Raw genomic sequence first — 22,675 nt, forward strand, 5'->3', positions numbered from 1 at the left:
TAAACACACTCCCTGAAGATGACACAGGGACATATTGATCCCTTTTAAAGAATAGGTCAGGATGAGTGGGTGATGGACAGAGATGTTTTGATCAAACCAACAGGTACAAGGTAAAGGGTGGTAACAAACCATGTCAGAGGGGCAATATGTCATTTGTTTGTATCAGTGTGTAAAAGGGGTATTACGGGGGGGGTAGGAGGGTCTTTGTCCAGCTGAGGGGGGAACAGGAGGTCTTGCCATTCACTGAACTGAGTCCACTGCAACGTGCATACATGTGCTAGTGTAAATGTAGACATTGATTTGGGGAGCTAGGACCGGGCTTCACTGACAATAAACCTGATTGAACATGTCCACCACTGAACCAAGTTTGTGGTCTCTTCAGGGCATTCAAACAAGATCTTCTGGGCCAGCTATCTGTGCAGAGCCAGCACAGCACACAGAGTGAACAGACACACACAGCCAACAACTGACAACAGCCCATATACCATTACAATGTTGCACTGGCTGATAAAATGTCTTGAGTGAAATCCTGGCACCTCTGAAGTCAATGCCAATTCAGAATCTTTGTCTTACCATACGTTCAGTAACTAATTGGTGAGTAATAAGAGACAGTATGATGAAATTTGTATGTTTTAGAAAAATGCACCCTCTCTTACAAATTGAATATTCAGTGTTGTAAGGTTGCCAACTGCAGTAGCATTGGCTCATCTTAATCAGTGATTTTTATACCACGAGTGAGGGACTCATACTAAAAAAGCTGAGAGAAATCTGAGCCATCAAATGTATTGGAGACTCATGGACACTGTGGTTACTGAAAGATGCACAGTAGCACCTAGGACCCATGCTGTCAGAGATTGTGTCAACTTTGTCTTTGAGGCAGAAAACATACCATCTTCCCACAAGCATGAAATAATTCTTCAGCAATCCTTTCTGGACCCAGAGACCTATTACACAATGCTAATGTTCCATTTTTAGCAAGATAATCTACAGGCAAAGAACTGCTACAAAATATACTTATCCCTGCCAATATTCTATATCTTATGCTTGGAGCTCAAGCTGCTTCATCTTTAAGCCTACTGAGGATACCAAGAGCTGTAAGCCACTATGTTACATCTTTCCCTCAGCAAGAATGAATTTTGCTGGTGATTAGAATGTGTCAGTTCCCTGCCACACCAGTCTGTTTTCTTCACCAGCAAACTCCTCAAAGCTCTCCCGACCAAACCTCACCTAACAGGTAACAGTCAATGAACTCCAGCCATAGAGCTCCTCGAAATGTTTCTCTGCAGTGCACAGCCTCTGCCACTGTGTGTTCATAGAAGATATTAAATTTGATGCTCTGTTAAAGAATCAGTACATCATAGCTTATCAATTTAACCACATAAATATACCCTTCTCTTCAAACACAGCACTGAATTGGTTTACAGTAAAAGGAAATGGATTAAGTGACACCAACTAAAAGGGATAAAGGTAGCGATATTTACAAGCAAACGTGAAAATGCATCTAAAAGTCTAAAATCTAAAAAGATACAGACTTGGTTCAAGATGATTTCTTCTTTGAGTAGTGTCCTCCACACAACACACTTACCTGCAGAAATGATCCAGGTTCCAGATTTGGTGCACATCCCAACAACTCTCTCCAGTGTCAGCAACTCTTCCACATATTCTGGCATATGCCCTGGCCCTTAAAAAGCTGGTGTTGTCTCTGAGCTCTCTTGGGATCCACCTAGCACAGGGGTGGGCAAACTTTTTGGGCCGAGGGCCACATCTGGTTGGGGAAATTGTATGCAGAGCTGGGGCAGGGGGTTGAGGTGTGTGTGGGGTGTGGGAGGGGGTGCAGTGTGCAGGAACGGGATCAGGGCAAGGAACTGGGGCACAGGAGGGGTGCAGGGTGCAGGAACGGGATCAGGGCAAGGAATTGGGGCACAGGAGGGGTGCAGGGTGTATGGGGGACTCAGGACAGGGGTGCAGACTGCGGGAGGAGGCTCAGGGCTGGGGGTTGGGGTGCAGGTGGGGGCAGCAGGGGGTCCGGGGCAGCAGGGGGTCCAGGGCAGGCCGTTGGGGTGCACAGGTGCAGGGTCCAGCAGGGGGCTCCAGGTAGGGAGTTGGGGTGTGGGCTGCATGAGGGGACTCAGGGCAGGGAGTTGGGATGCAGGGGTGGTGCGCGGTGCAGGCAGGAGGCTTAGGGCAGGGAGTTGGGGGGCAGAGTGCAGGAGGGGCTCAGGGCAAGGGATTGGGGGAGAGGAAGGGTGCGGGGCATATGAGGAGGCTCAAGGCAGGGGGTTGGGGTACACAGGGAGCTCAGGGCAGGGGTGCAGGAGGGCTGTGGGGTCCGTGAGGGGGCTCAAGGCAGGGGGTTGGGGTACACAGGGAGCTCAGGGCAGGGAGTTGGGGTGCAGGAGGGCTGTGGGGTGCGTGAAGGGGCTCAGGGCAGGGAGTTGGGGTGCAAGGTGGAGCCAGGGGGCTCAGCGCAGGAAGTTGGGGGGGTGCAGGAGGGATTCAGGCTCCTGCCCAGCACCGCTTATCTAAAGCAGCTCCAGGGTGGCAGCGGCGCGCCCCGGGGACCGAGGCCAGGGCAGGTTCCCTACCTACCCACCCTGTTATCGGCCCTGCTCCGCTCCTGGGGTGGGGGGCGGGGCGAGGGCTCCACGTGCGCTGCCCTTGCCGCACCTCCAGGTACCTCCCCCGAAGCTCCCATTGGCTGCGGTTCCCCGTTTCCGGCCAATGGGAGCTGCGGGGGTGGTGCTTGGAGGCAATGCACGGATCCCTCTGCCCCACGCTCTCTTCCCCGCCCAGGGGCCGCAGCTACCACGAGCCGGATTTAAGGACGGAGCCCGGGAGAGCAGGGCACTGGGCAGTGTTTCTGCGATAGGTGCATAACAAGAAGTGGGGGGGAAGAGGAATGGCTGCAAAGCTCACCGCCTTCAGAATAAAGGGTAAGGATCATTTCTTCAGCGTTGCGAGTTTAGTTAGTTGCAGCTCTGGGAAGGCTAAGAAAGGAAGAGGAGAAAAGATATAAATTAAAAGCAGACACCAGCCCCCTCACCTCCTGAAAGCCCCTCCAGAGCTCTGACTCTAGGGAAGTGGGAGGGAAGATTGAGACCATGACTGACCTGTTGTGACTTTTATTTTTAGAGTGGCTCTTTTTAGTTACTTAGATACAACAGTGATGAGAGGTGTTATATGAATCTCAGTAGAATAGCTTAGATTATTAGACAGGATGTCCTGTAAAAGTGTCTCTCCAGCATTTTAAGAAAATAGTCATAATACTCACCTAACCAGGAATTTGTGTAAAACTTTAACAGCAGTTATTTTGCTAATCCTGGCAATGTTACCCTTGACCCACTGTGCAAAGGACTAGGTAAGGTGAAGGAGGGGTATCTGGGGAAAAGCAAGCAGCAAGACTCGTTTAGCTATGCTACTTTCTGATAAACAGCACTGATCCACTAGGATTGATATGCAAACTAGATACTATCAATTTAGGCTTAAATAGAGACTGGGAATGGCTGAGCCATTACACACATTGAATCTATTTCCCCCAGGTTAAGTATCCTCACAGCTTCCTGCCAAACTATCTTAAATGGGCTATCTTGATTATCACTGCAAAAGTTTTTTTTTCTCCTGCTGACAACAGTTCATCTTAATTAATTAGCCTCTTGGAGTTGGTTGGGCAACTTGGATCTTTTCATGTTCTCTGTGTGTATATATATCTCCTCACTATATGTTCTATTCTATGCATCCGATGAAGTGGGCTGTAGCCCACAAAAGCTTATGCTCAAATAAATTTGTTTAGTCTCTAAGGTGCCACAAGTACTCCTGATCTTGATCCTCTAGGATGTGTCTAACAAATCAAGGAGTGATAATCTCAGGGGAAGGAGTAAACTTGAGATGAGGGTTTGCTTTTCATATTATTAAAAAGGGATGCTGAGTCTTGCTGATTGTCTTCTGTGTCTTGCTGGCTCTTGGGGGAATGAACCTCTGATTTGTGTTAAATTTGTGTAAGTAAAAGTGGTGATTTTATTGACCAGAATTAATTTTTCCTTATGATGCCTGAAGACATTAAACAAGCCTTGGGGCCCAATTCTATATTCTTCATGTACAGGAAAAGTTCCTGTTGATTTCAGTGGGAGTCCAGCCTTCAGAAAGAGCTGGGGATTCAGTGCATAATAGAAAAAAGTAGTGTGCCTGTATAAGCAGGTTGTTGTGCAAATTCTGCATTTGGTATCTTAGGGTTAGCTCCACAAAGGATTTAGACATTGCACTGCCTAACTAGTACATGCCCGGCTGTCCAGTGGAATTCACAGCCCCAAGTTAGGTGCCCAGGCTCCCTTTACAGTGCATGGGGAGAATTAGGCGCCTAAGAATTGGATTCTCAGAAGCCAGCAACATGAGCAGGGAGCCGCTTAAGGTATTCAATAGGAAATGCTGAGGAGAGGATGGAGTCTAAGCCCTCCCTCTCAAAGATAGTTAGAGACCTAAGTCCAGGCTGGAGGGAGGTGCCTCTTTGGTTGGGATTCACAGTATAAACCCTCTGCTGGATTTAGGTGCCTAATCCCTTTCTCACCAAAAAAAATGGTGGTGATCCTAGTGCTGAGGATACCCTTTAAGTCAGTGATTAAGTCACTTATCCAGGATGTAGGAGCCCTGTGTTCAAGTCCCTGCTCTGAATCAGGCAGTGAGGGTTTTGAAAACAGGCCTTCTCCATCCCAAGTAAGTGCCCTAACCAGGGCTGGTGCAACCACTAGGCAGACTAGGCAGCCATCTAGGGCGCCAAGATTTGGGGGCACTGCTGCCAATCAAGATGCTGGCTGCAGATCACAGATTGTAGGGAGGGAAGATGTATGATAACAACCACGCTCCCAATGAATTGTTCTCCTGCCTTTAGAAAGTCATTGAAGTCCTTTGATTTGCTTGCTGTGTTGGTAGGTACATTTACACAGTAATAGCTCCTTTCTCTTTTACATTGCACAGCAGCCAGAAGGAGAGTGGAACAGCTTACTGCAGGAAGTGTAAGACCCCTGCTGGGTCTGAGCTGTGCTGTCAGTGAGGTGCAGACGGGGCTGGCTTGCATGGCATGCTCAGAGAGTGGGCTGCAGGATTTGCAGGCAGAGGCTCTGCTGCTCCCTGGGGAGAGAATGGAGGGATGCCACAGCTGGCAGCTCTGCGGGCTCTCTCACATGGAGGGGCGGCTAAGCCGCATTAACCCACATCCCTGCTCCCCAGCTTTCTACCCTCCCGACCCTGCTTTGGCATGAGGGCTGCGCACTCTGCCTCACAGTCCTGCCTGCCCCTCGCCAGAGCAAGAGCCCAGCGTTCAACTCCCCAGCCTGGGCGCAGGATGGACTCATGAAGGCAAAGCAGGCAACGTGCTCCCATTGCCCTTTTGCAATTGCACTTGGCCCGCTGCTGCATGCCAGGGACTGGAGAGGAGAGCGCCCATTTCATCTTGCGGCTCTTTGAATCCTACCCCTGCCAAACTCAGGTTGCGCCCTCTCCCCCCTCCACACCCAAACCCGGTCTGCTCCCCTTCCACTCCCCATCAAACCCGATTCCCTCACTGGCTGAACCCAGTCTGCTTCCCTTCCGCTCCCCAGCCAAACCTAATCCCCTACTGACAAAAACCCCGTCTGCTTCCTTCTCCTCTTGGCCAAACTTGAACCATCACTGACCCAATCCGGTCTGCTTCTCTTCGGCTCCCCAGCCAAACCCAGTCCCCCACTGAGAGAACCCAGTCTGCTTCCCTTCCCTATCAAACCCAATACCCGGCCAAACTCGAACCATCACTGTCACTGACCGAATCTGGTCTGCTTCCCTTCCCCTCCCCAGCCAAACCCAATACCCTACTGACCCGAAACCAGTCTGCTTCCCTTCCCCACCAAATCTAATCCCTCAGTATGGCAGAGTATCTGCTATTCTAATTTTATAAAAACAAGGAGTCCAGTGGCACCTTAAAGACTAACAGATTTATTTAGGCATAAGTTTTCCTTGTGTAAAAAAACCCACTTCTTCAGATGCATGGAGTGAAAGTTACAGATGCAGGCATTATATAATGACACATAAGAAGGGAGTTACCTCACAAGTGGAGAACCAGTGTTGACAGGGCCAATTCCATCAGGGTGGATGTAGTCCACTCCCAATAATTTGAGGAGGAGGTGTCAATTCCAGGAGAGGCAAAGCTGCTTCTGTACTGAGCCAGCCACTCCCAGTCCCTGGTCAAGCCCAAACTGATGGTGTTAAATTTGCAAATGAATTTTAGTTCTGCTGTTTCTCTTTGAAGTCTGTTTCTGAAGGTTCGTTTGTTTGTTTTGGTTTTTTTGTTCAAGAGTAGTGACTTTTAAATCCTGTTTATAGATGACCAGGGAGATTGAAGTGTTCACCTACTGACTTTTGTATGTTACCATTCCTGATGTCCAATTTGTGTCCAGTTATTCTTTTATGTAGAGACTGTCCGGTTTGGCCAATGTGCCTGGCAGAGGGGCATTGCTGGCACATGATGGCATATATCACATTATTAGATGCGCAGGTGAATGAGCCCTTGATGGTATGGCTGATGTGGTTGGGTCCTCTGATGGTGTCGCCAGAGTAGATCTGGGGACAGAGTAGGCCACAAGCTTTGCTACAGGGATTGGTTCCTGGGTTAGTGTTTCTGTGGTATGGTGTGTAGTTGCTGGCGGACTCCTTGTTGTTTTTGTGGATACAGACTAACACGGCTTACCCCCTGATGCTTGACACCATGCAAGGCTCTAATTTTATAAATTTTTATTAATAACAATAATTGGATATTATAAAGGTAGAATAAAATGTAGTAGATTTTGATATGAAGGAAGTGACAGTGTATTGTGTATAATGTATGTGATTTATTTTAAGATCCATGCATGTTGTGCAAAGTGAAAACAATAACAATATCAACACTGTCAGGTTATTCATTTATTTTTATTAAATATGTAGTCTAAATAATGAAACTAACAAATTTTCAAGCTGAACCTGTATTAACTATAATGAACAATGCTATATTATGCAGTATTCATTTTTGAAAATTTTATAATAAACGATAGTCCGGGGGGAGGGCAGAAGGTGGAGGGGCAGAAGGTGGAAGTTTTGCTTAGGGCGCAAAATATCCTTGCACCGGCCCTGGTCCTGGCCCTAACTGCTAGGTTATTGGCTATAACAGGGTGGTCTTGTTACCCCAAGGGTTTTCTCTGTGCTAGAGTTGTCTCAGGAATACTTGGAGGACACAACACATCTGTCCAATATGTTATTGACACAAGTAGTACAGGGGAGTCGCATCTTACGTGGGGGTTAGGTTCTGAAGTCAGCGCGTAAGGAGAAAATCGCATATAGTCAAACGCTCATTGAGTGGAATGGCAGGCAGAATCACCTGTACTACAAGTACAGTATTTAAATTGCTGTTTCTCTCTTTATTTTGCCGAGCGCGTATAGTTAAAATTGCATAAGTTAAATGCACCTATGATGCAACTCCACTGTATTTCGAAAGCAACGCTTTAATAACACAACAGTCCCTCTAGTACACCAATCCCTGTCAGTAGGCTAAGAGCATCCCAAACCACAATAACATACAGTTGGAAGTGATGCTGAAGTGGAGATGGCTTGTCTTCCACAGGTCGTTGACAGCCGCCTTCTTGAAGTACTTAAGCATCTCTCTGGTCAAGTTCCTTGGGTTTCTCTTCATTCTTCTCTTTTTTTTTTTTTTTTTTTTTTTTTTTTTTCCCCCCTCAGGTTCCTCTCAGGTCTCCTTCAAGTTTCTTATTGTCACCTTTTTATCTCTTTTTCTTACCTTCCCTCACCTTCTCTATCCCTCTCTCCTTCCTACATGCACAGGCTCTTTTCCCTTTTACTTACACTGCTCACTTCTCCTGTTCTACACTGCTCTCCTTACATACACTGACCATCACTCTCTGACACTCTCTCACTGGCTTACTCACAAACTCCTTGACAGATTGACAGCTCTGGCTCCTCTCTGACTCTCTCTCACTAATACACTCTGACTCTTATACCATGAAGTGTTAAAATCCCTGTGCATTTTATTATAACAATCTGGTATATGGATTGTGCCAGCTCTTTCTCAGATCCAAAGTCCAGAGTTTGGTCTGGAGACCAGAGGCCCAGCAAACAGTAATTAGCTAAGAGAAAGCTGAGGTAAACAAGATAACATTGCCTTTGCTAAGACAAACTTGGTCAGTAGAAATGCCAGATGTTGAAGCAATGACTGAATAATTATGTTTCATCCGATGTTTCAGATTGAACAAAGGATCCCTGTTCCTATTGTGTCAGTCTCTTCTGTAGGGAACATTCTTCCCACAGATCAAACCTTGAGTTTATGAAAAGATGACACATGTCAGTATAAAGATATGGCATCCTTCCACCTCTCTTCCCAGGGACCAATGCCCTGCCTTAAGACATAAAGGAGACAATCTGTATTGTCATATACTTTCACTGTTTCTTTGCTTTATTCCCTAGGAATGTACCTGTTGAACAATCAAAGGAGTTGGTCCATTCCTATGGACCCCAAATCAGAATTTAACATATTTTATACTAATAACATTTCACCAAAGTATTAATTAAATGTTAACTTGCTATCTTGAGACCATGGGTGGAGACATTATGTAACCTTTTAACCATTGGCTAATGCGCTATCTTGTCTTGCTGCAAAACCTGTCCTGGGGTGTGGAACTACCTACCCCGTCATTTTCCATGGGCAGAGAAGTCTATATATTCTGTTTTGTCATCAATTGATTGACAGTGTCTCTGAGCCTAATAAGCAAGTTGACACTCCGCCAGCGTTGTATGTAATAAATTCCTATGCTTGATCTCTACACGGTGTGGATTTATGTCCTTCATACCATACTTTATCTCACTTTTGCTTAATACCTTCTCAGAGGCCTTGGTGCCTGTGCCAATATTGCAACATAGTATCTAAACGCACCCAACCTTATAATTAACTGCCTTACCACTGCTTGTTGTTTTCCCTGCCAATTCTTGGTGCTACGTGCTTCCCTACCTTCAGGCCTGGTCTACACTGCACATTTATACCGATTTTAGCAGAGTTAAACTGATTTAATGCTTCACCCGTCCACGCAACAAGGCCCTTTATATCGATATAAAGGGCTCTTTAAACTGCTTTCTGTACTCCTCCCTGACGAGAGGAGTAGCGCTGATATCAGTATTACCATATCGGATTAGGGTTAGTGTGGCCGCAATTCGACGGTATTGGCCTCCGGGTGGTATCCCACAGAGCACCACTGTGACCGCTCTGGACAGCAATCTGAACTCGGATGCACTGGCCAGGTAGACAGGAAAAGCCCTGTGATCTTTTGAATTTCATTTCCTATTTGGCCAGCTTGGAGAGCTCACCAGCACAGGTGACCACGCAGAGGTAATCAGCACAGATAACAATGCAGTCTCCTGAGAATCGAAAAAGAGCTCCCGCATGAACTGCACGGGAGGTGCCGAATCTGATCGCTGTATGGAGAGAGGATTCTGTGCTAACAACTCTGTTCCAAAAGACGAAATGAAAAAACATTTGAAAAAATTTCCAAGGCCATGATGCAGAGAGGCCACACCAGAGACTCAGTGCAGTGCAGAGTGAAAGTTAAGCAGCTCAGACAAACCTACCAGAAAACCAAAGAAGCAAACGGAAGGTCCGGGGCAGGGCCGAAAACATGCCGCTTCTACGCTGAGCTGCATGCAATTCTAGGGGGGTCCGCCACCACTACCCCACCCCTGTCCGTGGATTCCGAGGTGGGGGTGGTAATCTCAGCCATGGCTGAGGATTCTGCGGACAGGGAAGAGGAGGAGGAGGAAGAGGAGGACGAGCTTGCAGAGAGCACACAGCACTCCGTTCTCCCCAACAGCCAGGAGCTTTTTCTCACCCAGATGGAATTACCCTCCCAGCCCTCCCAAGCCACTAGCCTAGACAATGAAGCCATGGAAGCAACCTCTGATGAGTGTACCTTTGTAAATATAAAACATGGTTTAAAAGCAAGCATTTTTTAATGATTGATTTGCCATGAGGACTTGGGATGCATTTGCGGCCCATACAGTTATTGGAAAAGTTTGTTAACATGTCTGGGGATGGAGCGGAAATCCTCCAAGGACATCTCCATGAAGCGCTCCTGGAGGTACTCCAAAAGCCTTTGCAGAAGGTTTCTGGGCAAGGCAGCCTTATTCCGTCCACCATGGTAGGATACTTGATCACGCCATGCATGTAGCAAGTAAGCTGGTATCATTGCATGACAAAGCCTAGCTGCTTATGGTCCCAGTGGTTGCTGGCATTCAAGCAACATCCGTTCTTTATCTCGCTATGTCATCCTCAGGAGAGTGATATTGTTCATGTTAACCTGGTTGAAATTCAGGAATTTAATTAAGGGGACAGAGATGGCCATTCCTACCAGGTTGTTTGCCTGTTGCTTAAAAGAAATCCTTCCTTGCAGGTAGCCAAGCGGGGGGAGGGAAGGGGGGTAATGGCGCTGAGCTTTTTCGCGTTTGGCTAGCAGGGATCTTCCATGATACCAGCCACGCGGTGGGAGGAGGGGTAAAGCGATCATCCCAGAGAATTGGAATGGGGGGGTGGTTTCTACTGCTGCATGTTAACAGGAAAGAAGCAGCACTGAACGGTCTTTGCTTGGTATTTGGGAAAGGAGGGCACTGTGTATATGAAGGCTGCAGAAGCCGAAAGACAGTGGCTTACCATGACCACATGCAAGCTCAATTCTGCTGCCCGGACCTACGTCTGTGAGATCTCTAACACCAGAGCTGCAGGCACTCAATATTAAGATGCAAAATGCAACCTTGTAGTGAAATCACATGTGCTATGTAAGGTGAATAGTGTTGTTCACTGTGAAAGAGTATAACCATTGTTCTGTAAAATGTATCTTTTTTTAAATATTTCTCTCCCTTTTTTCCCTCCCTCATGCAGCTGCAAATTTTTCAAGCCTCCTTACTCCATCCTGAAGGCTATCTCAGATAAGGCAGAGGAAAAAAAAAGACGCGAGACGACATGTTCTCAGAAATCATGGAAGTAACCCGCAATGAAAGAGCTCATCTGAATGAGTAGAAGGACATGGTATCAAATTACAGGAAAGATGCCAGTGAACGTGAGGACAGGAGGGATGCTCGAGATGAGAGGTGTCTCCAGGAAGATCAAAGGTGTAGGCAGAAAGATATGCGGTGGCGGGATGCAACTCTGGGGCTGCTGCGTGATCAAACTGACATCCTCTGACATCTGGTGGAGCTTCAGGAACAGCAGCAGGGTCACAGAGTGCCGCTGCAGCCCCTGTGTAACCACCCTCACCACTCACCATGTTCCATATCTTCCTCACCCAGACGTGTAAGAACGCGTGAGGGAAGGCTTCGTGCACCCGCCCACTCCACCCCCGTGGACAGCCAAACGAAAAGGCTGTCATTACTTTGAAATATTTTTAGTGGCCTTTTCCTTCCCTCCTATCCTCCTCCCAAACCACACCTGGGCTACCTTGTCAGTTCTCTCCCTCTTTTTATAATGACTTTTTAATAAAGAATACATGATTTTTAAGCAATAGTGACTTTATTTCCTTAAGCAAGCGGTAATCGAAGGGGGAGGGTGGGTTGCTTACAGGGAATGAGTCAATCAAGGGGGGTGTTCATCAAGGGGAAACAAACACAACAGTCACACCGTACTCTGGGCTGGGATGAAACTTGTTTTCAAAGCTTCTCTGATGCACACCGCTTCGTGGTGTGCTCTTCTAATCGCCCTGGTGTCTGGCTGTATGTAATCAGTGACCAGCTGATATCCCTCAGCCTCCCACCCCACCATAAAGGTCTCCCCCTTACTCTCACAGAGATTGTGGAGCACACAGCAAGCAGCAATAACAATGGGGGCGTTGATTTGGCTGAGGTCTGAGCGAGTCAGTAATGTGCGCCAGCATGCCTTTAAACGGCCAAATGCACATTCTGCCACCATTCTGCACTTGCTCAGCCTGTAGTTGAACAGCTCCTGACTACTGTCCAGGCTGCCTGGGTATGGCTTCATGAGCCATGGCACCAAGGGGTAGGCTGGGTCCCCCAGGATAACTACAGGCATTTCAGCATCCCCAACTGTTATTTTCTGGTCTGGGAAGTAATTCTCTTGCTGCAGCCATTTAAACAGAGTAGTGTTCCTGAAGACGTGAGCATCATGAACCCTTCCTGGCCATCCCACGTGGATGTTAGTGAAATGTCCCTTGTGATCCACCAATGCTTGCAGCACCATTGAAAAGTACCCCTTGTGGTTTACGTACTGGGTGCCCTGGTGCTCCGGTGCCAAGATAGGGATATCCGTTCCATCTATCGCCCCCCCACAGTTAGGGAATCCCATTGCAGCAAAGCCATCCACTATGCCCTGCACGTTTCCCAGAGTCACAACCTTTTGTAGCAGCAGCTTAATGATTGCTTTGGCTTCTTGCATCACAGCAGCCCCCACAGTAGATTTTCCCACTCCAAATTGATTCCCGACTGACCGGTAGCTGTCTGGCATTGCAAGCTTCCAGAGGGCTGTTGCCACCGCTTCTCAACTGTGAGGTCTGCTCTCATCTTGGTATTACGGCTTTTCTGGGCAAGGGAAAGCAAGTCACAAAGTTCCATGAAAGTGCCCTTACGCATGCGAAAGTTTTGCAGCCACTGTGAATCGTCCCACACCCGCAAAACTATGTGGTCCCACCAGTCTGTGCTTGTTTTCCGGGCCCAAAATCGGCGTTCAATGGCTAGAACCTGCTCCATTGCCAGCAGGATCTCCAAAGCGCAGGGGCCTGCGGTTTGAGAGAATTCTGTGTCCATGTCCTCATCACTCTCATCGCCGCTCTGCCGTAGCTGCCACCTCCTTGCCTGGCTTTGCAGGTCCCAGTTCAACATAGACTGCACGAGAATGCGCAAGGAGTTTACAACGTCCACGATTGCGGTCTTGATCTGAGCAGGGTCCATGCTTGCTGTGCTATGGCGTTTACACAGTTCACCCAGGAAAAAAGGCTCGAAATGGTTGTCTGCTGCTTTCATGGAGGGAGGGATGAGGCTGTACCCAGAACCACCCGCGACAATGTTTTTTGCCCCATCAGGCACAGGGATCTCAACCCAGAATTCCAATGGGCGGGGGAGACTGTGGGAACTATGGGATAGCTACGGGATAGCTACCCACAGTGCAACGCTCTGGAAATCGATGCTAGCCTCGGTACATGGACGCACACTACCGAATTAATGTGCTTAGTGTGGCCGCGTGCACTTGACTTTATACAATCTATTTTACAAAACCAGTTTATGTAAAATCGGAATAATCCCGTAGTGTAGACGTACCCTCAGCTAAAGGTGGACTGGTACCTCTGTGCTTGCCTAGCACAAAATGGCGGCAAGGTAACAAAGTGGAGTAACTTTGGTTCTCTGGCAATGGGCTCTCTCTCTTTCCTGGCATGGGATAGGTGCTTAACTCCAAGAGAGGATTCACAGCCGAGAAGCTGAAGTAAATGGAGACTCCTTCCTCTGACCCAGACTTCAGTGCCTGGCTGCTTTTGAGGGGAAGGGCATCGACTAGCTTAGGCGACTCCCTACCTAGTGTGCCAGCTTTTGTGGATCTTATTCTTAGGCACTTACCTCTATTTGCATTGTGCAGGGAGCTTGGGATCCTAACTCAAGGCTGTGGATTTTACTAGGAGAAGGGCTCCAAGTTAAGCATTGGAACGCTGAGTCCTTTTTGTAGATATAGCCCTTAGGTTTTATTTGAAGATGTGCATGCCATGCTTAGCTGTTTGTAATCAAACAGTAAGGCTCAAATTCTGCACCTGAAAGATGAATGTTATTCTCTCCTCCCAAGCAAAATAAAAAAACAAAACATCACTATAGGTAAAGTTAATCTTTTAACGCAAAAAAAACAAACAGTGAAATCCCAACAAGTAAAATTTCCTTGTGTAAATTCTGCATTTGGCATTTTTTATTCTTTTGTTTTGTTTTTGTTTGTTCATTAGGATGCTTGTGGGCTCATTGTTGCAAGGTAATGAGCATCTACAACTCCCATAGAAGTCAGTAGGAGTTGAGAACAGTCAACAGCTTGCAGGACTGAGCCCTGTACTGCATAATCTTTGATTGTATTCATGAGCGTTCCTTCATACAAGTAGTGTCTTAGTTTAATGGAACTACGTCTGTAAGTGCTCATGAATTTAGGGGTTGCAAAGTCTAGCACTAACTGTTCAGTATGTCTACATTTTAGCTGAGAACAATGGTAGTGTGACTGTTGTGATGTATGATGGTTAATAAGCAGGCATGAGAGCCTTATTTATATATATATGTATATCTACATCCTATTTTTTTTATTTTTATTTTTTACAGAATTTTGATGTAGTCAGCTGGTGTGTCAGAAGAAGCCATGAGACACATGAAACTGCAATGGTAAGAGGAAATTAATTAATGGCCCTTTTTTTGGCTTTTGAAATTTTGTGTATAAAAATATAGCATGATCTTTAATCTACTGAAGTTTTAAAAATATTTTATGTGGGCTCAAAATTGATGCCCATTTAAAACTACTGTCTTGATTTTGTAAGACCTGGAGGGAAGAACCATTCTCCCTCAGGTCAAGGAACAAAAGTGGAGCGACTGAACAGTAACTTCAACCTTAATTTTACAGTTATCCTTGCAGCTGGTGCATTGTTTCTTTGCAGAAGGAGGACCCACAGGATTTGTGTAGTAATGGAGCCAGCAGAGAAGTCCTTCTCTCTCACCCCAGACGCAACCTGCCTCCCTACCACCTCCAAATCCTAGCATTGTGGCTCAAGGGAAGCCTGCCAGAAATATGTTCATGCTATGCTGGGGTCCACACCCCTGACTGCATTCTTTGTATTTTCCCACCCTAAGACAGTGAATGAAACTGCAGTGGTTCTATTGTGTGAAGATCTCTGCATGAAGAACTGCGCACAAGAAGCTATTAGCAACATGCAACAAGAAGTTTTATTAATCCTACAAAACCCATAGAATATTCTATATATGCATGAGCACTACCTTCTGGCACCTTAGATAATTATTTACATATGTATATGTATGTACATACACACACAGAGAGAGATCTCAAAACACTGTGCTTATGGGGTGTGGGAAGCATTTACAATTAATCGGAACCATTGAGGAACCACCTCAGTCTGCGCTTACTGTAAAATGAGTCAGAAAGTTATAAATGTCTCCATTAAATAAATCTTTTCTTTTAATTCTTGAATTTCAGGAACTGGCTAGCCATTTTGCTGGTTTCATGCTTAAGGACATATGCATCAAGTGCTTCTAAACCCAATATTTTACTGATGATGGCTGATGATCTTGGTTTGGGGGATGTAGGCTGCTATGGCAATGATACACTAAGGTAAGATCATAGACTAGAAAGTAAGGTCACATTGTCATTGTCACTGTGGCATGGCTTGAGGAGCAGAAATCCATCAAAATGGCCCCAGAATTTTCATCTTGGTGTGTAGTGTTGTCCTCTGGCCTGGTGGAAATACAGAGTCAAGAAAAAAGTTAGGCATACTTGAGTCAACAGTATCCCACCATCTCACTGTACGTAAGTGCTCTTCATTTTCCTTTGGAGTGTCCTAATGATAACACAGTAGGCTGTGGCTTACAATAGATATGAGAACAGGTTCAAAACTACTTAATATTAGAAAAATAAATATTAACTAAAGTAACCCTGGGCTTACTTATTTAGGCAGCTGCCTGTCATCTTAGGAGATCATTTTAAATATGTTTTTTTTCAGTGTACAGTGTATAGAAAATAAATGGGCTACAGTAAGTGTTACGTTGCAAGGGACTTTCTTGGGATGGTTGTTGATTCATTTGCTCAGACGGACACGTGTGCGCACATGCATGTGCATGCACTCCAAGGCTACATTTGAAATTGGGATTTGACACCAAATGCCAGCTCCAACCAGCACAGGTTTAAATGTAATATGGGCATGGAATGATGTCTTCATGTCCATGATATAGTTATCCCAAGACTGACTTACCCATTTTTATTTAGACATATTAATAGTGTGTGTGTGTGAGTGCATAACGAAAGTTCTTGGATGAAAGAGAAATGTCTTGTTGTTATAGCCATTATTATGTGTATTCTGAGTATTTTACACCTTCCTTTCTCCAGCGTTGGCAGCTGCTAAAGAGTTGATGCTGTACCTGGTGTGGAATTTGTTTGTTTCAGTATGTCAAATCTTTGGCCTGGTCTACACTACGCGTTTAAACCGATTTTAGCAGCGTTAAACTAATTTAACACTGTACCCGTCCACACTACGAGGCCCTTTATATCGATATAAAGGGCTCATTATATCAGTTTCTGTACTCCTCCCCAACGAGAGGAGTAGCGCTAAAATCGATATTACCATATCGGATTAGGGTTAGTGTGGCCGCAAATCAACGGTATTGGCCTCCGGGTGGTATCCCACAGTGCACCACTGTGACCACTCTGGACAGCAATCTCAGCTCGGATGCAGTGGCCAGGTAAACAGGAAAAGCCCTGCGAAATTTTGATTTTCATTTCCTGTTTGCCCACCGTGGAGCTCTGATCAGCACGGGTGGCAATGCAGTCCCAAATCCAAAAAGAGCTCCAGCATGGACCGTATGGGAGATACTGAATCTGATCGCTGTATGGGGAAACAAATACTGTTCTATCAGAGCTCCGTTACAGAAGACGAAATGCCAAAGCGTTTGAAAAAAAAATCTACAGGCTACACAGTGCTGCCTGACAAGTGTAACAGGAAGCCAGAGACTCAAACGGACGCTCATGGAGGTAGGGAGGGGGTACTGAGGACTCCAGCTATCCCACAGTCCCCAGCAGTCTCCGAAAAGTATTTGCATTCTTGGCTGAGCTCCCAATGCCTGTAGGTTCAAACACATTGTCCGGAGTGGTTCAGGGAATAGCTCGTCAATTTACTCCCCCCCCCCCACGTGAAAGAAAAGGGAAAGAAATCGTTTCTTGACTTTTTTCAGTGTCACCCTATGTCTACTGAATGCTGCTGGTAGACGCGATGCTGCAGCAGTGAAGAGAAGTATCCGCTCCTCTCCCCTCCCTGGTGGCAGATAGTACATGCTTGATAACTGCTGAATACCCCTGGCTGGCTTCAGGGGTGCCTGGGTAAAAATAGGAATGATTCCTGGTCATTCCCAGTAGATGGTACAGAACGGCTGGTAACCGTCCTCATAGCCACTGGGGGCTGAGCTCCATCAGCCCCCTCCCTTTCTGGTGTAAAGAAAAGATTCTGTATTGCCTGGGCTATCATAGCAGCGGGATGCTGGGCTCCTCGCCCCCGCACCGCTTAATGTCCTGCCTGGACTGTCATAGCACGGGAAGGCTGCCTCCCCCTGATTTTATCTCACTAACAAGTCACTGTTTCTTATTCCTACATTCTTTATAACGTCATGACACAAATGGGGGGGACACTGCCACGGTAGCCCAGGAAGGTTGGGGGAGGAGGGAAGCAACGGGTGGGGTTGTTGCAGGGGCACCCCCCGTCAATGGCATGTAGCTCATCATTTGTGCGGGATCTGAGACGGAGCAGCTGTGCTCTCTGATACACTGCTTCTCTAGTACACTTGCCCCAAATTCTAGGCAGGACTGACTCTATTTTTAGAAACCATAAAGGAAGGATTGACTCGGGAGTCATTCCAAGTTTTGCTTTTGCGCCCCCGGCTGACCTCCGCCAGGGGCACCCATGATAGCAGCAGACAGCACAGAAGGACAGATAACCATCATCTCATTGCCAAATTACACTGGCAGCAGACGGTACAGAACGACTAGTAACCATCTCTGCTGTCATGCAAAAGCAAATGAATGCTGCTGTGTAGCGCTGGAGTATCGCCTCTGTCCGCGGCATCCAGTACACATACGGTGACTGTTGTAAAAAAAAAAAAAAAAAAAAAAGCTGAACGGACTCCATGGTTGCCATGCTATGGCGTCTGCCAGGACAATCCAGGGAAAAAGGGCGCGAAATGATTGTCTGCCGTTGCTTTCCCGAAGGAAGGAAGGAATGACGACATTTACCCAGAATCACCTGCGACAATGATTTTTGCCCCATCAGCCACTGGGCTCTCAACCCAGAATTCTAAGGGGCGGGGGAAACTGCGGGAACTATGGGATAGCTACGGAATAGCTACCCACAGTGCAACGCTCTGGAAATCGACGCTAGCCTCGGACCATGGACGGACACCGCCTAATTAATGTGCTTTTAGTGTGGCCACGTGCACTTGACTTTATACAATCTGTTTTATAAAACTGGTTTATGTAAAATTTGAATTATCCCATAGTGGAGACGTACCCTTTGTTCTCTTTCTTGAGTGGGGTCCAAAGGCTGGTGACAATGTATGTTCACTTTAATAAGACAGGCTAGCTTTCTGCCAGGCACAGTACATGCAGCTGCTGTTCTCCTTCTCTTTTGAGGAGTTTTCCGATAGATGGTAATCATTTTAATTGCAAAATTGAGATGTTTGTTAAAAGGAAAATATAATGTAAAAGTTCAAGAATTGTTTCTGAAGAACTGAGTGGCAGGCACAAGAGACAATTGGATTTTTTTTTAAAAAGATTTAATTGTACTATGTGTTTGCAATCTCAGTCATATACAATATATAAAAACAGCTTTAAATCAACAAAATGTTACTCAAGTCACGTACTACAAAGTGATAAAGCAGAAAAGGACCATTCTTGTATCTTCACTTTTATTTCTGCAGTGAAAATGCAAAACATAGTGGTTCCCTTTCTGTGGACAAGGGAAATAAATCCCTGTATTGTCACATATCCATATCTGGTTCTATATGCCAATACAGTATATCCTTTCTTCATCTGGGATGTACTCTTTGGTTCTTCTTTTTCTTTATTTATCTAGTGTAACTGTGTTGTGGGATATATGTGTGTGTGTGGTGTTTTGTTTTTTTTAATTTTGAATCAATACCTCTCCCACATGGACAGTGGTAATGGTAATAGGACTAATATAAACATTTTCTCACTATTTAGTTGTATATAAGGCAGACAGTTTGTCGATTCATCCATGATGATCTTGAACATGCTGCTTTATGTTGTGTGTGTGTGTCTCAAATTTGATCAAAGTTTGTTTTTCTTTTTAGGACCCCTAATATTGACCAGCTGGCAAAGGAAGGAGTGAAACTTACTCAGCACATTTCTGCAGCTCCACTTTGCACGCCAAGCAGAGCTGCTTTCCTGACCGGCAGATACCCCATCAGATCAGGTTGGACCTCTCTTTAATGATTCACTGCTGTCTAAACAGTACAATTTTCTATTGCAATTCCATTAAATAGATCAGTTCTATGGATTTTGACAGCATATCATTGCATTTTGGTTTTAAGTAAAACATGACCTTCCATTCATTGAAGAGAACTGTAGGAAAAGAAACAAGTAATTTATTATTTTGTACTATGCTTTAGGAATGGGATCCAGCACTAAACACCATGTTCTTTTTTGGATTGGTGGCTCAGGAGGACTTCCTCCAAATGAAACAACTTTTGCCAGAATACTGCAGCAGCAAGGTTATACCACAGCACTTATAGGTACAGTATGTAGAAATTAGCTAGACTACAGTTTCCAATCTATACAACTTCTTAAGCATTGTAACATTTTGAAATATAGTCAGTTTACAAAAACCCATAATTTACGTATCTGATAAGACGAACTGAGTAAATATGTAAACTGAAAGCAGAAAAAAGGATCTAGTGAATTCAGTACATAATGTTTTAGGAAACACCCACAGAATATGTATTGACTTCTGAGAGCAGGTGCTTGCCAGACACTACAGTGGTCTTAAACAATTACAGCTCACTCACTCACCTGCCGGGTGAACTTTCTATGTTTATGCATCCTATATATTACCAGAGCCAAGTCTCTTTCCAGGACCTTCATGAGCTGTACCTATATTAGGTGAGGCAGAAAGTGGAAAGACACTCATTGACTTCAGTGGTGAATCGGACCCCACACAGTGAGCAAAAATCCCACTGAAGTCACTAGGAATTGTGTCTGAGTGAGAATAGCAGGATTTGTCCTTTTTAAAGAGCCCTTTTTTCAAAAAATATTGTTCTAAAAAGTGAAAGACACTTACTGTGTTTAAGTATACTGAGAGTGAAAATTAACCTTTTTGTACACGGCCAGCACAGGCCTCTGCACCATTTCAGTCTTTATTAGCTCTTAGTTTGTGGATTTAAGAGGGACTTAATAATATATAGGTCTTGTGCTAGCCCTCTTCAAAGAGATGAACACGACTTGGGATAGTGCAGACTGGTTCTCGTGTTATTACTGTAAAACACAACCAACAGCAGCTAGTAGTACTCAGAGGTCCTTTACCAGTCTTGTAGCCACTGAGCCCATAGTCATAGGCTCTTTAACTATGCACTCTTCTGTGTCAACATAACTTAATTGTTATTTACATAGACCATAATTATTCATATGCTGTAGAACTAGAACACCATTTTTGGAATCGTTTTAAAATTTAGCCAAATAAGGTGGCAGTGCGGGGGCTGAGCGTGTGTAGATCCTGTTACAGAGGAATTCCCTCCTAGGAGTGGATGTCACACTAAACTTATAGGCTATCTGATGTAGCCATCAGCTCCTTCTTGGATCCCAAAGGATCCTCCTTTTTAAAAGTAAGAGCTAACTTACAATTTAAGATAAACAGCATCAAAAAAAATTCCATTCTTGATCTATTCAGTATGTCTCTCCCCTCATCTGGGCTTTAATCCTAACTGGAATTGGAATTAGTTGAGTTAGAGGATGGTAAATTTGTTTTTTCTAGTTATTATATGCTTCCACATATAAATTTAACCTCTTCCATCCCTGAACTAGACTCATCTGGTCTGTTTTATATTTTCATTTAGAAGGAGAGCCAAAATTTTGGAATATAGGCAGGGGCACCCCGTGTCAATGATATGTAATTTTAAATCTTTTTCATTTATATTTTCAGGAAAGTGGCATCAGGGTGTGAACTGTGAATCCCACAGTGATCACTGCCATCATCCTTTAAACCACGGCTTTGACTATTTTTATGGCATGCCTTTTACCCTTGTGAACGAATGCCAAGTTGGAGAAGATCCATTCCTCAACATACAGGTGCAAGCTAAATATTGGCTTTACAGTCAGATAATTGCCCTTACAGTGCTCACTCTTTTAATTGGAAAACTGACTGGCTTATTCTTGGTAAAATGGAAAGCAATCATCTGCTTTGCCCTGTGTGGTTTCCTGTTTTTCATCTCCTGGTTCTCCAGTTACGGATTTGTAAGGTATTGGAACTGTATCCTGATGAGAAACCATGACATTAGTGAACAACCAATGAAGCCAGAGAGAGCCGCTTCCAATATCCTTAAGGAGGCCATTTCATTTATTGAACGGTAACCAATATATATCATATTATCCTTTAATGTTTCTTAACTATATTGTTACTATAATGTCTCTAATAGTGCACGTCACCATTGGGTTAGGCAGCTAATGTACTAAGACAACTGCTTGTGTTCCCCTGGCTGACTGTCTCTACCTCTTGCCTCTAATACTTAAACTGTGAGCTCCTTGGGGAATGGACCCTGCACAATGGGGTCTTGGTCTATGACGGGGGCTCTTAGACAGTACTACATGACAAATAACAATTTTAGCTTGATGTCTGTAGTTTAACATTCCTCAAGAAAATAGTCCATAGGCTGAACAGTTTATCAAAAGCAATACTGGATTTTCCAACTGTATTAGTTCTTTGTAATAGACAGAGCTCTTAATTCTCACCTTGCAAATATTCATGTGTGAAATCTGAGCTAACCCACAGTGAATGAGTATCCTTTTCACCAGTGCATAGGGCTTTTGCAGTAAAAATGGCAAAGTTCTCCCCTCTGTGCAACATCTTGAATGTGCTCAACCCCCTAAACAGAAATTGTTTTCTCTGTAACAGAGAAAAAATCAACCTTTTGGCTGGTAGTTTACACGTTCCTGCTAATACAAAGATATTTTGTTTATAAATGAAATATTTAGTGTGAAAAATGTTCCATTCCTGCATGCACCTTGAATTTGTTTCTTTAATTTTGCTTGTCTGAAACCTCGCAAGCATGGTTATAAGATGCCATCTGCATCTAACCTAGAACTGGAAAAAAAAGCTCCATTCCTGTTTCAAACCCAACCCAAGATCTGAACCATTTAAGGCAGATCTTTCCCCACAAGAACCCCAAAACTTAAAGAAGGTTGAATCTAAAATTCAAGTTTTGGCCCCTTGCTAGCAAGAACAATTAACTGACCACTAAGACTATGTCTACCCTCCAAGCTAGAGACATGATTCTTCTGCTCATAAACACATAGTCACATGAGCTCTCAGAGCGAGCGCACGTATCAATACAGCGTAGCCATGGCAGCACGGGGGGGGGCGGCAGCAGAGGCACAGTTTCCATTGGATTTGTACTTGGCACGGTTCAGCCATGCTTCTACTGCCGCTGTCTGTGCTACCGTGTCTACACTTCCATTTATACTCGTGCTAGCTTGGGAGGCAGTGCGAGTATGTGTACAAAACCGGGCATATCAGACCCCTAGCTCACAGTGCAGACATAGCCTAACATGTGACACTGAGTAAACACCAAGCAATATATTTCAAGGCCATTTGTTTGGTGGGGTTGGGGATTATTTTTTCAACTAAAACTTTTTCTGAGACAGTGAGTTTTATTT

General features: G+C 45.1%; 1 protein-coding gene across 2 annotated transcripts in view; it reads left to right on the top strand.

The window, feature by feature from the left end:
* The first annotated feature begins 2,836 nt into the window (after nt 1–2,836).
* Nucleotides 2,837–22,675, top strand: part of LOC127039426 (arylsulfatase H-like) — a 58,356-nt gene continuing 38,517 nt past the window's right edge. The window contains exons 1-6 of one of the 2 annotated variants that reach the window (XM_050933175.1): nt 2,837–2,933; nt 14,344–14,403; nt 15,227–15,361; nt 19,102–19,223; nt 19,420–19,542; nt 20,946–21,369. In XM_050933175.1, coding sequence (XP_050789132.1) covers nt 14,381–14,403; nt 15,227–15,361; nt 19,102–19,223; nt 19,420–19,542; nt 20,946–21,369 — 827 coding nt within the window. In that variant the 5' untranslated portion in view covers nt 2,837–2,933; nt 14,344–14,380. The remainder of the gene's footprint in view (nt 2,934–14,343; nt 14,404–15,226; nt 15,362–19,101; nt 19,224–19,419; nt 19,543–20,945; nt 21,370–22,675) is intronic. The other variant, XM_050933184.1, reaches the window with a different exon arrangement.

Source organism: Gopherus flavomarginatus, chromosome 1 (genome assembly GCF_025201925.1).
Source record: "Gopherus flavomarginatus isolate rGopFla2 chromosome 1, rGopFla2.mat.asm, whole genome shotgun sequence".
NCBI lineage: Eukaryota > Metazoa > Chordata > Testudines > Testudinidae > Gopherus > Gopherus flavomarginatus.